Source organism: Falco rusticolus, chromosome 1 (genome assembly GCF_015220075.1).
Source record: "Falco rusticolus isolate bFalRus1 chromosome 1, bFalRus1.pri, whole genome shotgun sequence".
Lineage (NCBI taxonomy): Eukaryota > Metazoa > Chordata > Aves > Falconiformes > Falconidae > Falco > Falco rusticolus.
The window spans coordinates 15,707,806-15,723,968 of record NC_051187.1 but is presented as its reverse complement, the minus strand read 5'-3'; the positions used below and the strand labels follow the sequence as shown (position 1 = coordinate 15,723,968).

General features: G+C 44.6%; 1 protein-coding gene across 9 annotated transcripts; it reads left to right on the top strand.

The window, feature by feature from the left end:
- The first annotated feature begins 747 nt into the window (after positions 1–747).
- On the top strand, positions 748–15,759 carry VEZF1 (vascular endothelial zinc finger 1). 9 transcript variants are annotated; one of them, XM_037370738.1, is made up of 7 exons: positions 748–945; positions 6,403–7,208; positions 7,820–7,883; positions 8,881–9,064; positions 10,516–10,722; positions 12,995–13,039; positions 13,379–15,759. In XM_037370738.1, exons 1-7 carry the CDS (start codon positions 913–915, stop codon positions 13,804–13,806), a joined length of 1,767 nt encoding a protein of 588 aa, XP_037226635.1. In that variant the 5' UTR covers positions 748–912; the 3' UTR covers positions 13,807–15,759. The 9 variants fall into 9 exon arrangements, with proteins under 9 accessions (XP_037226635.1, XP_037226676.1, XP_037226694.1 ...); XM_037370779.1 differs by having other exon boundaries at positions 749–945; positions 6,403–7,100; positions 10,510–10,722; XM_037370789.1 differs by having other exon boundaries at positions 752–945; positions 6,403–7,100.
- Positions 15,760–16,163: the final 404 nt, after the last annotated feature.

Below are 16,163 nucleotides of genomic sequence, written 5' to 3'. Positions count from 1 at the left end.
GCCGGTCGCGGGAACCGGGCCGAGGCCGTGCAGCGGCGTGTGCCCGCCGGGGGGGGCGGCGGGCGGGAGCCCCGGGGTGCCGCTGCCGGAGGCCTCTGCGCGCCAGGAGCCGCGGCCCGGCCGGCTGCCAGGCCCGGGGCCAACCCGCTGGGGGCGGCGGCGGCCACCCGGGCCGCGGGCGGACCGAGGACGGGCCCCGGGAGGGCCGGGGGCGCGCCGGCGCCGGGCGATCCCCGGGGCGGCCCCGCGCCCCCCCTCTCGCCCCGCCGCGGCCCCGCCGGCGCCGGCCCGCACCCGCGGGCGAAGCCGCCCCCCGCCGCCGCCCCCGCGGCTCCCCTCCCCGCGCGGCGGGCGGGGGCGGCGGGGCGGGCGGGGAGGGGAGAAGGGGAGGGCGGGCGGCGCGGGCGGCCCCCGCGGGCCGGGCCGGGCCGGGCCCGGGGCGCGGCGAGGCGGCGGCGGCGGCGGCCCTGGACACCTCGCCCGCTCCTCCATCTTCTCTCGCCACAGCTCGCCTCAGCTTCCCCAGCCCGGGACCGGCCCATTGCCAGCCCCGCGGGGGGGGCGGCCGGCCCGCCGCGCCGCCCCGGCCCCGCCGCCCGCCCCGCCGCCCCGCCGCGCCGCCCCGGGCCCGCCGCCCGCCCCGAGGCGAGGGGAGCGGCGGGGGCGGCGCCGCGGCGGCCCGGGCCCGCGCCGCCCCGCCGGGGCGCCGCGCCGCCACCTCCCCCCTCTGGGCCGCAGTGGTGCAGCCCGGAGGTTAGCGGAAGCGGCCGCTCGGCGCTGCCATGTTGAGCCGCCGCCGCCGCCGCCGCCGCTTTGTTGTCGGCTCCATGTAGCTGGGGCCCGGGGGAGGGAGGGGGTACCGCGCCGCCGGAGCCGCCGCCGCCGCCCGCCGAGGGCCGGGACGCCCCCGCCATGGAGGCCAACTGGACCGCGTTCCTCTTTCAGGTGAGGCCCCGCGGCCGCCGGCGCTGCCCGCGCCCCCCCTCCCCTTAGCGGCCGCGGGCGGGCGGCCGCCCGCCGGGCTCCCCGCTAGGCCGGGGCTGTCAGTCAGCGCCGCCGCCCGGCCTCCCGCCCGCCTCCCCCGGCCCGGCCCGCGGCGGCGGCTGGCCTGGCCCGGCCCGGCCCGCCCGGGGCAGCGGCTGAGCGGCCCGCGCCGCCGGCAGCTCTTTCCCTCCTTTCCCTCCTGCACTTTCTCCCCGCCCGCCGCCCCGAGCCGATCGCGCGCGGCCCCGCCGCCGCCCCGCGCTGTTCTCCCTTTTTTCCCTTAAAAAAAAAAAAAAAAAAAAAAAAGACGGGGAGCAGTGTTTATATTTTAATTTTTAAAATTTTTCTCTTTTTTTCCCCCAAAACGCGAAATAGCGGGTTTTTTAAATTTGTTTTTCTCCGCCCCCCGCCCCTTAAGAAAAACAACAAAAAAATTCCCCAACAGCCCCCAGCCTTCCACCGGGCTCTAACAAAACCCCGATGGAACAAACACCGTGTCTGGGAGAATAAATTAATCCCTCTTTAAACAGCCTGACTCAGGGGCCGGGTGACGAGGGATCTTGTTTTCTTTTAAAATAGGACGGGAGCGGGCCGGATTTCTGTAAAAACTGGCAAAATGCTAACGGTAATAGGGAGGAATAGGGACGGTGGAGCGTGCAACCCCTCCCTTTGCCAACTGAGTCACTATTTTCCCCCCTTCTGTCTGCGAAAGACTGACTTAAAAACACCGCTGTTTATGTAATTCCGAAGAAAATCCAATGTACCAAAAAACCCCAACCCCAACCTAAAAAAAATAATCTTCCTTTGGCTTTTGTGAGCCGAACCCTTTCACTCCGGATTGTTTTCTGATGCCTCTTGCTCTTTTTTTAGCTTGAAAACATAAAATGCGTAATCGCAGCAGCAGCAAAAAAAACAGAGGGGGAAAAAAAAATAAAAAGCCCCACACATCACCTTTCTCAAGGTAAAATAATCCTCTTTGCACGTTCCCAGCGGCGGTCACTCGCTTACTCACTGTCCTCCTCGGAATTAAACCCAAACCCAACCCGTGACACGAGTTTGAAAACCTGAGTTGAATGAATAAATCCGCCAAGAGTGAGCACCATTCCTTTAGAGAGGAAAAATTATTCCCTTGCAAGTACCGAGGGATGAGTCACTGGCCAGGGTGCTCTGCCTATGAAAACACGCCGGGAATGTTCCGGGGAGCCGGTACCGGGAGCTGGGCACTGGGTTTTCCGCCTTTTCGTGATGAATGCGGGTGATGCCATCGAGTTTGGCTGAGGTCTTGTGAATTATTTCTCACTCTAGTGGGCAGTTGTGATTCGCACATAGGAAACTTCGTGCTAAGAAGTTAATCTCCTTAGTTTAGGGCCATCTCCCTCTGAGTTGGGGCTCTTTTATCACCTTTCTGCCTCCCAGGCTCACAGCTGAGCATTTTGGAGGGGAAATTACTCGCAGGCTGACGATACGGTATTGCAGCAACCTCTGTAAAAAACGCCAAGTAATACTTTCAAGTACGTGTCCAGCTTCTTGCTGCTCGTCTTTACTTTTTTTTGAAGGGTACTGTATTTTGAAATAGCGATGTCACACTTTGATTTAGGAGTAGGCTTTGCTGCTTTTAATTAAGAAGTCAGCAGTTCACTTTCCTAACATACTTAGCTATGTGTGACTTGGAAGCATCTTCATGAAACTGTGACGTGGAAATTTTCCTCTTGATTTTTTTTTTTTTTTTTGCCCCAAATAATAAAGCTTTAAGACCTCATAATAAATGCTGAACATTGTTTCTTGAGTCATTTCATTAAAACCAATGATTTAGGGTGCGAGCATCCTAATGCACCCAGCAGAAAGCACTGTTAAGATACTCCTGACATAACTTCAGTTTTTCTTCTTCCCATTCTCACCATCAGCATGTCAGCTAAGATCCAACTGACTAGTTAAAACTAGTAACAAAAAGTGGATTTAAAAGCCCCTCCTGGCCCCCTCCTCGGTATCAGTTAAATAACAAATGCGAGTGACTGAATATACACGCTTATTCTTTGTGGGGTGAGTTTTACCAAGTGTGTTTTTCAGCTGTGACAGGATTGCTAAAGGGACGGTTTAATATACAGTGTGTAAAGTTGTAATTTTTAGCGAAATGTTTTTAGAGGAGGTTTCAATGTCTAAATTTTAGTCTTGCTAGCAGTGGGTTATGTGACTGTAAATTGCTCTTTCCAAATAAAGTTGTTTGATTGTGTTTAGGTGGCATTTTGATGAATTGTATCTCTTTTTAAAGAAACAATTGTGATACTGAATAAACAGTTCTTGTTTGGGTCTTCTTAGTCCCTGAAATGCATATTTTGAAAACCACTTCTAGTATCTGCTCAGAAAGTGAAAGTTGCATCTGTTAGTGTGAGGAGGAATCATCCATCAGAGTGTTCAAGATATGACTCATGCTAATTTGTTGCTCTCACATTAAGGCTGGAGTGCAAAAACATTTTAGCCTCTGGCATTGGAAGTTCGCAATGCCACATCCTACCACTCCAGGTCACGAATTACAGGTTTTTTTGTTTACTGTCCCCCCAGGAAAGAAAAATTAGCGATAGAGCGAGGGTACTGTACATGAGAGCCTGTCCCAGGCGATCATAATATTGCAAAAATGTTGACTTGACATTAATGCTAGGTCAAGTAAAACCGTGGTCTCTGCCTGAATAAAAATGACTTACTTGCGAGAGGCGTGCAGCAGGTGCTGTCTTCCCCTCTCGAACACAGAGTTAAAAAAAAATACTGCCTGATCCTTTTTTAAAAGGCTTTAATGCAGGCAGCCCTTGGAAACTGAGGAATACTGCTTGTTGCAAAGAGGGGTTGTTAGAAAGACGGCGCTGCTAATAACGCTGGCTATCTGGGAACCAAGATAAGCAGACTTACATAAGTAGCAGCTTCATAGCCTGTAGCCTTATGAATATACATTGTTTTATGTCCACCGTCTATCGGTTCCATAGGAGTAAGTGCATCATTACGTTGAAGTGCTGACAATTCTTTAAGGCTTAAAAATATCCATAAACTGCATAAGTTTGAACCTTGTCCAAAGGATTTGGGCTCTCTATTATCCGATCTGCTAGCTCTGCCTTTGAAACTGTATCTCTGGAGCTATCCTTAGGTGCTCTTAAGTGTCTTCTGATGCAGTTTAATGACATTGTTTAATGCTTATTTAAAGTTGGCTGTAAAACACTTCAGAATTTTTTAAAATTAAAATTGTATTTAACTTGCTTAATATTGTGCTTTCAATGTGTATTGTGCATACTCTATTCTTCTTATGCAATGTAGATGTCTGAATGGCTTTTTAAAACCACGGAAAATAAATGGTTGAAAATCCACAGTTGTCACTGAAGTCAGACAGAAGTTTGGAGATGCTCGAGCTTGTGCCATGCCCTGATTTAGCAGCGTAGCCACCAGGACAGTCCTGCAGTTGACTCTTCAGCAATCGCTTCTGCAAACCAGCCCCTTAGGCTGTTGTTGAAGGTGGCTGCTGTGGCCAGGTGCGGTGCGGTAATGTTCAGCCTACCTGTTGCATCCCAGGCTTCAGCACAGATGGGACGTAACATGCAAATAAAAGCGGACAGGCTGGCCTGGCTCCTAACGATTCCCGTGAGTTTTGTCTCCTGTAACCATACCAAATCTGGGCTTTCTCCCGTGAACTGTTTCCTTGTCAGATAGGCTTGGAATGTTAGGGAGCACGTATTCATACCCGTGTGGGTAAAGTGTTTGTGTCCACTGGTGGCTTTTATCCAAAGATCACTGCATCGTGCTCCTGAAAAACGAGTGGCTGAAGTGATGCAGGGCTTGTGTGGTGGCAGGAGGAGGCGGGAGCCCCCCTGCAGCCAAGGGAATGTTGCACCAAGGTGGCTGTAGTCAACTGCTGCGATTGGGAGAGGCAAAGCGGCTGGAGCTTGGATGCAACTAAGAACAAGTCCCCAAGTGAGCTTCTAGAAATACTGACTTCTCCAAAGGATGTGCTGAGATGGATTCACGTAGGAAGAGTATTAGACCAGGCGTGCTTCGTAACACTGTCCATCCTCAACCGATGTAAAAGTAGACAGGTTGGGGTTTGCGAGCCAGCACAGCATTTTATTTGGCTCTCACAGCCTTGAGTCGTGTTATTTTGTGAAGGAAACTGTAGGAAAGAAGTCCTGGAAGGCTTCGGTACTGATTTAATAGCAATGCAAGTTTCCCCAAACTCAGCTTCAGACCTGGCACGCTGCGTTAATAACGGCACTGATTTAAAACTGGTCTGATGAGACTGAGGCACATCTTGAATACAGATGCGCTTAAACTGGCTTAAGGTGCTAGAGTGATTTATTTTAATGCTCCATTAGGCTGAATTGGTCTGTGTGGTTTCTAAACCACTTTAAAATTGTATCTGCTAGGGTTTTGTCCTAGTCTGACTGGATGAGTTTTAGTAACTGTTTTCTCCCTTGGAATAAACAGCGCCTAATACAAGTGTGGCATAGAACAGCCTGTAGCAGTGCAGGCTGCAGCTCAGCTGAGCGGTGCTTGCCCTGGCACACTCGTCGGGGGTGTGTGTGTGTCTGTCTGTTCCCTTTAGCTTCTTCCTGCTGATTCTGTAGTTCAGAGTCAGTTGGTATTGGCTGTTTTGAGACAGCTTTCAGGGTTGTGGGTTTTTTTTTCCACACCTGCCACTCCAACTGTGTTCTCCAGCATCTCTAGATGTCTACCAGTGCTTATTGATTAGCTTCTCTTCCTATCAGAAGGTAGCTTGCAAAGAGAAAAAGGATGTGTTGCTTACTAGTTTCCGGATGCAGAGAGTACAGTGGTCAGTGTATAAATGCAGTGGGAACCTGCTAAATATAGAAATGTGGCTTTAGACAGCTCTTGATTCAAGGTGCTTTGGTTTCAGTGCTAACACACCAGTATGAACATGTTTAAATAAGGCGCCTTATTGTATGCTGGCTCTCTGTGGCTGCAGTTTAATTCTCAGTGTGCATTAAGCTCAGCTTAAAGGTGGGGTGTTGTTTTGCAACTCCCATCAGTACATGCATACGCTCCAAAGATAGTCCCAAGGTGGCATCTGATATGATCGTTAGCAAAACAAGTTATCTGTTACGTAAAGATCAAATGCTGTGTTAGTAAAAGATCTGACAAGCACCTAGTTGTTTTCCGTAAGAAGTGTTGCCCTCCGGAAACTTAATAATTATTTGATTGTTACGATGTGTGCCATCCTACACTTGCTACAGAACCTGCACAGCGAATGCATTTAAGGTGTGAGCGGTTTATATTGTCCAAAAGCAAAATTATGTAATCTTTTCCAGTTGTTACATCAATGGATTTTGGTCTAGAATGTGCTTTCCTGTAGTTTGTAAATGTTCTCACCGTGTCAGAGTGAGCACCCATCAATAGAATTTAAGTGTGAATGTTTGGTTTTAGGCACATGAAGCCTCACATCACCAACAGCAGGCAGCACAGAACAGTTTGTTGCCTCTCCTGAGCTCTGCTGTTGAGCCACCCGATCAGAAGCCGATTCTGCCCTTACCAATAACGCAGAAACCTCAGCCTGCAGCAGAAACATTAAAGGATGCTATTGTTGGGATTAAAAAGGAAAAACCTAAAACCTCCTTTGTGTGCACTTACTGCAGCAAAGCTTTCAGGGACAGCTACCATTTGAGGCGTCATGAGTCCTGCCACACAGGGATAAAGTTAGTGTCACGGCCAAAGAAAACTCCCACCACAATGGTGCCCCTTATCTCGACCATCGCTGGTGACAACAGCCGAAGTTCATTGGTTTCAACTATTGCAGGCATCCTGTCCACAGTCACTACGTCTTCCTCTGCCACCAATCCCAGCAGTAGTGCCGGTGCAACGGCTATGGCAGTGACTCAGACAGTGAAGAAGCCCAGCAAGCCCGTTAAGAAGAACCACGCTTGTGAGATGTGCGGAAAGGCCTTCAGGGATGTCTACCACCTCAACCGGCACAAGCTGTCCCACTCAGATGAAAAACCCTTTGAATGTCCAATTTGCAATCAGCGCTTCAAGAGAAAGGATCGCATGACCTACCACGTGAGGTCTCACGAAGGTGGCATCACGAAACCGTACACCTGTGGTGTTTGTGGAAAAGGCTTCTCGAGGTACCATGTAGAAAATCCCAGGCGAGCTCAAGTGTTGGCTTTTCATAACCAAGAAGGGTTAAGCTATCATAGCGAGGGGCTAGGAGAACCAGACATCTTAGAAGATTGGTGAGGGGATAAAGAGCCTTGTTTACCTCTAGGGTGTGGGTCTTGATCTGAGCCAGATTGGCAGTGGCCAAAAGTGGTCGCTCTTTTATGAGAGTGTTTCAAAATGATTTCATGACCTCATCCAGGTCCCGTAGGACACGTGTCTGTGTCACTGGCGGTGGTCACGGAGCCCCTTTACCAGCCTTTGCAGAGGTCGGTGACCGAATGGGGCACGGCAGGCAAACTGTCTCCTTGTGTTGTAGCAAGGTTGAGGCGTACTGACAGAGCATTGTGGGGGAGCTTGCATTGCTGCTGGCTGTATTTATAGCTGTGCTTGCAACAGAGAAAACTTTAGAGCTGTTGATCTGTCACCTTTGCACAAGGTATGACCAAACATACCATTTTCAAGTGCGTGAGAAGAACACGGTTAAGTTTTAAACTGCAGGTTGGGTCTCAGCATAACTGTTACTCTAGCTGAAAGCCACTGCCTAGGTTAAGGGGAATGTATTCCTGCCGTGCGGAGGGATGTGGGCTGCAAGGGGTCACCAGCGCAGTGTTCACTAGCCAAGGTGTCGTTACTATGTATTTGTAACAGTATGCATTTTCTTTTCTGTTCCTCTCTTTTTTTGCAGGCCTGATCATTTAAGCTGTCACGTTAAACATGTTCACTCAACAGAGAGACCCTTCAAATGCCAAGTAAGGGCTAAAATGATTTATTAAGAACAATACCTGATTGTATCATTAGAATCTCAGGTGAATAATCTTTCCAGAGCTGTATTTGCTCCTGGACTTTTCTTTGAAAAGCAAGTTTAGGAATGAAGTCACACCCGCCTTACGTAACCAGCAGCACTGTAGTTCTGATGGAAGTCTAGAGGCAGTTTAAAAGGTGCTGTGGCTTCTTTTCTAGGAAGATTAGAGGGTTTTTTGCTTTCTTGGAGAACAACGCAGGTGCTCCGTTTTACGATGTGCTTAACTTAGTATTTGTTATATAACTTAGGATTGTAGTGGTGTCCGCAGTTCAGTGCTGATTACAGGACTGATATGTGCAATGTGTTTCTCAGTATATCCATTCAAAATGGATCAGAATAGTTGATTCTGGATGCATTATTTTGCTGGAAGGTGAAAGCAAATTGTCGTAAGTTGATGACTTGGTATAAGAGACATAACTTGACTGCCCTTAAACAATTAACTGTTTTGCTTGGAATATCCATGCTTGTTCCAGCCTGTGTTTTAGTGACTCATCATATTAAATAGAAGTCTTGTGTAAAAGAATAGCGTTAGAAAAAGGTTCCGTTTCCTTGTTCTGATTTGGATGGGAACAGAAGTAATTGAGCAATTTAAGATATCAGGCTCATATTTGTGCAGTTAAATGGTATCAAAAAACCCACTTTGCCTGTTCCAGGCTTTTTTATAAGGTACCTCTTGCTTTGGTAGGTAAGGCAACCCGCTGTTTTAAGGAAGTTCAAGTAGTATAGCGCATGATGTTTGTCCTCATTGTCTCAGAAGCCAACTTCCATTTTCAGTCTCTGTTGAGTAGTTTGATTTTGGTTTCTCTGTAAAGGCAGGTAAAACTTAAGGTTTTACTTAGGATGCTGTTTGCACCTACAAGGTAAAATGGGCTTACAGTGGGCATGTAATGCATATGGTAATGATGCTGTCTGCGCTTCAAGTGTGACTGTTGTCCTTCATATAGACGTGCACTGCTGCCTTTGCCACCAAAGACAGACTGCGGACACACATGGTGCGCCATGAAGGAAAGGTATCGTGTAATATCTGTGGTAAACTTCTGAGTGCAGCATATATCACCAGCCACTTAAAGACACACGGGCAGAGCCAAAGTATCAACTGTAATACCTGTAAACAAGGCATCAATAAAAGTAGGTGAACGTTTTAAAAACATTTATAATAACAATGTGTTTGCAAAGGGAATTGCCTTTGGTTACGTTAAAATGCAAAAACATACCCCTCAGTCTGGGTATTCACACCTATTAAAATAGATACTTGATAACAGAATCTTCTTCCGCTCAAGAATTGGCATATGTGGAGTTGGTTTGCTGCTAGACTGTGATCTTATCCCTTAGGAATGCCCTGCAGTTTGTGAGAATAACCCACCTCTTGAAGAAGAGAGTTCCCAAGTTTTCTCATCTTCAAAGTACAGTGCCAGTTCCTGAACTGTACAGGCCTAAAAGCCCAACAGATAATTCTGGAGATTTTAGAATGTTCAACGACTGCTAAGATCTGCCAAGTTTCAGGTTTGAAGCCTCATTGTAAAGCTCATCAAAATTAGGAGAAAGATTTCTCTGCTTTCTCTGAGCTTTGACCCTGGGGCTGAGTGATTACTCCCTCTGGCAGTAGCTGACAAGAAAAGCATTTAAATCCAGGATATGTTGTGGGCATTAATGGCATTTAACTGGTGGTGTGCAGGAGTTCAAATGAGATGTTTGTAATAGTTGCTTCTAGTCTTAAAACTCTGGAAGTGTGGAAGCTTGAACCTGGGAGTGCCTAGTGAGCAAACGAAGACTTGACTTTCAGATCTTCCCTAATAAAATACCTGTAACTTAACTCACATGGTTAGTGATGTAAAATGGGTTTTCAGAGGAATGAAGAGGGAGAAGGAATGCCTTTGGAAACTTTGTCCTTAAAGCCTTTTAAACAGTATTCATTTACAACATCTTTTCAGTTCCTGTTACTCCTGGATAATTTGAAAGTACCGGGAATGCCTGATTGTTGAGCTTAATATGAAATTTGGATGTGAAGTATTTTTTAAGGTATAGGGTTACAGCTCTGGCTTCCCCAGCCAGTTCGGTGGTGCTAAGCCTGTTCACTGGAGGCATTTACAGCAGTTGTTAGAGGTGGAAATGGTGAGCTGTAATGTGGCCAGAGAGTAGTAACATGCTGTTCTGTGATGTAGAGCTAAACTGAAAATTTTGTCATACTTGCAATAAAAACTAAAAAGAGCTTTTTTTTTTTTTTTGTTAACTGGAGCTGAGGTTTAGAAAAAGTGGAATGGGCTAACCAGCTCGATTTCTGGAGACCCCATGTAGTCTTTTATTTCATTCTTCCTAAAATACAAACGAAATAATTGGAAAGGAAGTTCATTTTTGGCAGTGAAGGCAGATGTTCCCAACTAACATTTTGCTTTTTAGCTCTTGCAAAAGTAGTTTTATAAAGCATGGAATTAATTATATGGTTTTAAACACCTCTGTGATTTTTGCTCTTGGACTCCTATGAGATTCCACACACTCTTTATGGAAGAAGTCTTTGTGATCTCAGCAGAAAACAGAGTAACTTTTCAAGGTGAATTTGTATTCTTACTTAATTGGCATAGCATGCATGAGTGAAGAGACCAGCAATCAGAAGCAGCAGCAGCAGCAACAGCAGCAGCAACAGCAGCAGCAGCAGCAACAGCAGCAGCAGCAGCAACAGCAGCAGCAGCAGCAACAGCAGCAGCAGCAGCAACATGTAACAAGTTGGCCTGGAAAGCAGGTAGAGACCCTGAGATTGTGGGAAGAGGCGGTCAAAGCAAGGAAGAAAGGTAAAACAAAACAATATTTACGGTCTTGGTTTTACAAGATACCGGAGTTTACAGTTATATAGGGAGGTTAAGGTGCCAGAAAAGGATGTCTTACATGAAAATTTCATTCTCGATATTAGAAGTAATAACTAAAAACTAGCAGGAGGATAACATGACCAAAACTATGCTGTTGTAAATGAACTCCTTATTACTTGCTTCCTTTTGGTCTCTGTGCTTGAACGTGTACGTAGCAGTCATCAATTATAAAGGGATGTTTGTGTCTGCTCCAAGGCATGAGTGTGTTTTTTTTTTGACTTGCATGTGGTTTTAGCTGTGTTTATGCATACTTACCAGTTGTTAACTTGTGTGCATATATATATGTATGTATATATGCACACACATACAACACCCTCTGTTGTTGCATCATCATCAGTTTGCATGTGGGTGCTTTCTGTGTCCTTTCATCTTTTCTCTCCCAACTTAGTCCATTTACTTTATCATCACTTAACTTGATTTTGCATAAAGTTTTCCAGAACTCATAGAACTTACCCTGCTATTTCTTTGTTGTTTTTTTTTTTTAATTACAGAATTAACTAATAAGTGATTGTGTTTTTCATTATTGCTAGCTTACCTATGCTGCTGTAATTGAAGTTGAATAGCTTCCCATTGTTGGTCAGTGTGTCAGTTTTGCAAAGAATAGATTGCTTCAGTTTAGTGTCATTAGAAGCATCATAGTTTTAAAGTCTTCTGTCACTGCTAGCTTATTCTTTTCACAACAGTTTGATTTCCAATGCCTATCATGTGACTCTCATGGATTATATGTTTTACAAGAAATTCATAGTGATCACTTACTGTTTTTCACTAGCTGTTTTTAGTAATAAATGTTTTTGACTCACCTTATTTTTTTCTTTTCTCCTAAACTTCCTTTCAGTTTCTTCAATCTTTTTTTTCTTTTCTAGGTCTTGTTTGTGTATTAGGCTGCTAGCTCCTTTCGCCTTGATTGTTATTCCAGTTGAATTGAATTCTGTGATCAGACAGGATAGAAACAGCTGATTCATGTTAAAATGTAGCAATAACAGAAACATATCATCAGGCCACTAAATAGATAAAACAAATGGGTGTGACCTTTAGAAAATCTCTTTTAAGATTTTTTTTTTCTTCTGCTTGTTCCTCTCTATCTCTTGTGCCCTCTTCCTTTCCTTTCTTACTGAGATGATTGAATATGCCTTAACAGAAATGGTGGTTTTGGACAGAATGGTGGGTGAGGGAGGTGGGTGGGTAGAGATGTTGTCAGATTGATGGTATTAGCTTAACTTAACTGGGGAAGGGGCATGGGGTGGGATGTGTTTGCATATTGCTGCACTTGGAAGGTGAAGCTAGACCAGTCAGTGCCATGGCTATGTGCTGCTCTTTCCATGCTGGTTCTCCTGTGCTGGTGCCACCTGTTGCATTGGCTTTACAACACTATATGGGATTCTTTTTTAGTCTGATACGATTTATTTTCACATTTATTTTTTTTTTTACTCTTTCCCTTCCTTTCCACCCCTCCTAGATATGGACTTTGAAGAACCAACAGTAACCCTTGAATGGGGCTAATGTTGCTTTCAAAGTTAACTCTGTCTTGGTACATTTGTATTGCCCAAGTGGCAAGAGTGGACTCTATGCTCCTGGCTTACCTCCAGAAACGTGGGTGTAGACTGAGCTTGGTGTCCTACCCTACAAATGTGGAATAAGACACGACTTAGAAGTGCCGTAACGTTACGTTGATTTAGAATATATTTTTGTCGGTTTCTCTAGCAGTCATCCTTTCCCATTACCCGCGTCCACCAACCCACTTCTGGTTTTGGAGCCTTCTAGTATGGGTAGCCGGCAGGTGGTGCTGATGGATGCCTAGTGATCCCTCCGCCGGCCGGACCGCTGCCCGCTCCCCCAGTGCCTGGCCCTGCTAGAGCCCACCAGCAGCAGGGCCGGGCACTGGCTTCCTGAGTCTTCCTTGTTTGGCACTTAATTCCTGCTTACTGCAAAACAAAGTAAAAAAAATACAAAGGCAACCACTAACCCAAAAAACCACAAAACAAAACAACTTGGTGTGGAGCTGTAGCTTATGTGAAAGCTGAGGAAATAATGGGGGTTGGAAGATGTACTGACTGGGTAGCCTGGAAAATTGCTAAGTAGAAGTACTGTGATCAGTGGAACAATTTAGTAGCGATAATTAAGACTGAAATAAGCAGGTTAATATTGAAACAAGCTTTGCTTATCAGTCCCTAATAATGACTTTTTAAAACCTTCACAGAATGTCAGTTCACCTTTGAGAAGGCTATAGAGTACGTACCATTCGGTATGTACACTCTCTCCTCTATTTATAATGTTCCTCTTGGGAGGATTTTTTTGATTGTACAATACTGTTTTTATGAACATCGAAACCCTCTTTATAAGACAACCTCACTTCTCAGGAAAAAAGTATTGAATTGAAATGAACTGCATGAGAGTTTGTATTTCTTGTAGGCTATAGAATGTTAACAGTTTTAACTTACTAATAATTCCTAAAGAAAATTATTCCAGAATTTGTACCTGTTCTTGTTTGGTTTTTGGTTTTGGTTTTGTTTTTTTTTTTTAAATCTCGTCCATGGTTTTTTATGTGTTAAAAACTTTTTGTCTTTTTATGTCTCATTTTTAGAAGCTGCTAACTTGTGCCAAACCTCCACTGCTGCTACTACGCCTGTGACTCTTACTACTCCATTCAATATAACGTCCTCTGTGGCTTCTGGGACTATCACAAACCCAGTCACAGTGGCAGCTGCAATGAGCATGAGAAGTCCAGTAAATGTATCAAGTGCAGTTAATATATCCAGTCCGATGAACCTAGGGCATCCTGTAACTATAACAAGTCCATTATCCATGACATCTCCATTAACGCTCACCACACCAGTCAATTTACCTACCCCAGTAACCGCTCCAGTGAATATAGCGCATCCAGTCACTATAACATCTCCCATGAACCTCCCCACGCCAATGACGTTAGCTGGTCCGTTAAATATAGCAATGAGACCAGTCGAGAGCATGCCTTTCCTGCCCCAGGCCTTGCCCACGTCTCCTCCCTGGTAAAGAATTTCTAAACAGTATTAAAAAGGATTAAAGTGGAATCCTTACCAGCAGTTCTTTTTTGGGTTTTGTTTGGTTGGGTTGTTTTTTTTTTTTTTGTTGGGTTTTCGTTTCGTTTTTTGTTTTGTTTTGTTTTAGTTAGTAATAAATCCAGACTAAGACACTGGGGCAACATGCACCATCAGAGACCATAGTTGCATCTTCCCCTTTTGATTTGGCTCATAAGGTTCAAACTTGATTTTCACTGGAGCACTTCATTTAAAGTAAGTTTTACCTTTTAGCTGACTGATGCTGAATTAGAGCAGATACTTATTTGCCAGAGTTTAAAAAAAAATAATCATTAAAAAACAGTTTTATGTTTTATCCCCCAAATTATAACTTAGAAAATTATTTTAATCTAAACACTAGCAAAGACCCCTGTATCTTTAACAGGGTGGATGGCTAATTTTAACTTGCCAGTCATTAAGTCCACTGTTTCTGAGCTAGTGTAGAATCTTTGTCTGTGTTGATGTTTTTTTTTATGAGTAAATGCATTACAATGTTGTCATTTAAAAAAAATGCATTTTGGAGAAAATATGCATTTTACCTTTGGGAATATGATAATTTCAGGCAGCATTCCCTATGGGAAAGGTGGTACCAGCTCTGATATGCAAAGCATATGATAACTTATCATTCTAACTTCAACATATAATAGGGATTGTGACCTGATATTTGGAGATGTAAATATTACCCAACATATTACCCTAAGGGAATATAGCATTGTAGTCAACATTTTTTAAAAAAACTGTTATTGTTTGATGAGAAACAGCCATGGCTGAGAGAAGAGGAGTCGAAATGTATGTAAACATGGTCTCTGAACAGTCAGACCCCTATGGGACTCTTATCTAGGAGCAAAAGGAGTGCTTTGAAACTTAAAAAATATTGCTTTAAGCTGGAAGATTCTGGAGGCACTGGGTATGATTTTTATGCTCTCTGCCTCTCAATCAGAGCCTGCTGGTGTTACAGCAGGGGACAGACGTGTTAGTTGTTCACTAGAAGTTTTGTCTTATATTAAATTGTATACAGTTTTTATTCTAACCACTAACTAGGTAGGATGCCCCTCCAGGACAAGCAGAGAGCGTCTTTTAATTTCTCCCCTATTTCTTAATCAAGTGTTGTGCAAATCTGTTCAACTTTGTAAATATTTGCAAACATCATCATTTTTACGTTATTCTTCTATTGTGTTAACACATTTCTATCAGTTTGTGGGAGTTCTGGGGTGATGGTTTGGACTATCCAGCCCAGAACTTCTCCACAAATGGTCACACATGTTTAAGCTACATGTGCTTTTTATTTCTTAACTTGTTTATCTGTACATAAAGTAGAAAGCAAAATCTAGGGAAACAGATATACTTTTTAGACTATCACGTCACATATTCACGTTTTTAAAACTTTGTTTAAAAAAAACACCCTAAACCCAAGACTCTACATTAAAAATAAATAAAAAATTACAGTTGCGATGTTTTTATCTTAATGGAGTTGAAAGCTATGGAGGTTAGCGTGTGCGCATTTTCACAGAGTGCTAGCAGGACTGACTAGTCAAAATGGACTGCTTCTGTTTCTACCCTGCCATGTCAGTACAAGCAGTGATTGCCAGGCTGCTGGCTCAGGTGACAGATATCTGTATCATTACGTGAAACTGTTCTAGGGGCTTGGACTACATAGTAAAACAAAAACAAAAACAAAAAAAAATAGAGCTTAGTGTAAAATAATTTTATAAATGATCTTTTGTACTTTAGGACATCAAATTGTACAACTTTTGTATATATAAAAGCTTAGGAACTTTCTGTTTAGCAGAAAGGCAACACATTCCTACACTTTTAATGTATATGTTTGTTATAATGTCCATGTAAACATATGCCCTATGTTTGTGCCTTTTAATTAGTTTGTCTCAATAAACAAAAATGTAGAGAAGAATATGTAGCTATGAATTTGTTACCATTGTTCTTACTCCAGATGTGTAGAGGTCTTTGTTTTTGCACTGTGTAGAGCATTGCGTGCAGACAGCTGCATGACAGGCCAGTACGGCTGAAATGAGGCATGTGAGGCGAATTCACCCTAGCAAAAATCTTTCCTCCCATAACGTAGAGCAGCCTGTGCCAGTGGGACGTTGCATGTTGGGATGTGTAGTTTCCAAACCATCTCTGTTACCCTGTGGCAATGATGCCAACTTGCACCAGTTTTACATAGAAGGTGTAGTGTTCTGGATCTGGGTAAATTGCAGAGATGACCCTTAGATGAAGTTTGGGTGTCCCTGAGCTTAAAAACCCAAAAGCATTAAAAGCCAGTATGAAAATGTGTACTAGAAGTGGTTATCTATG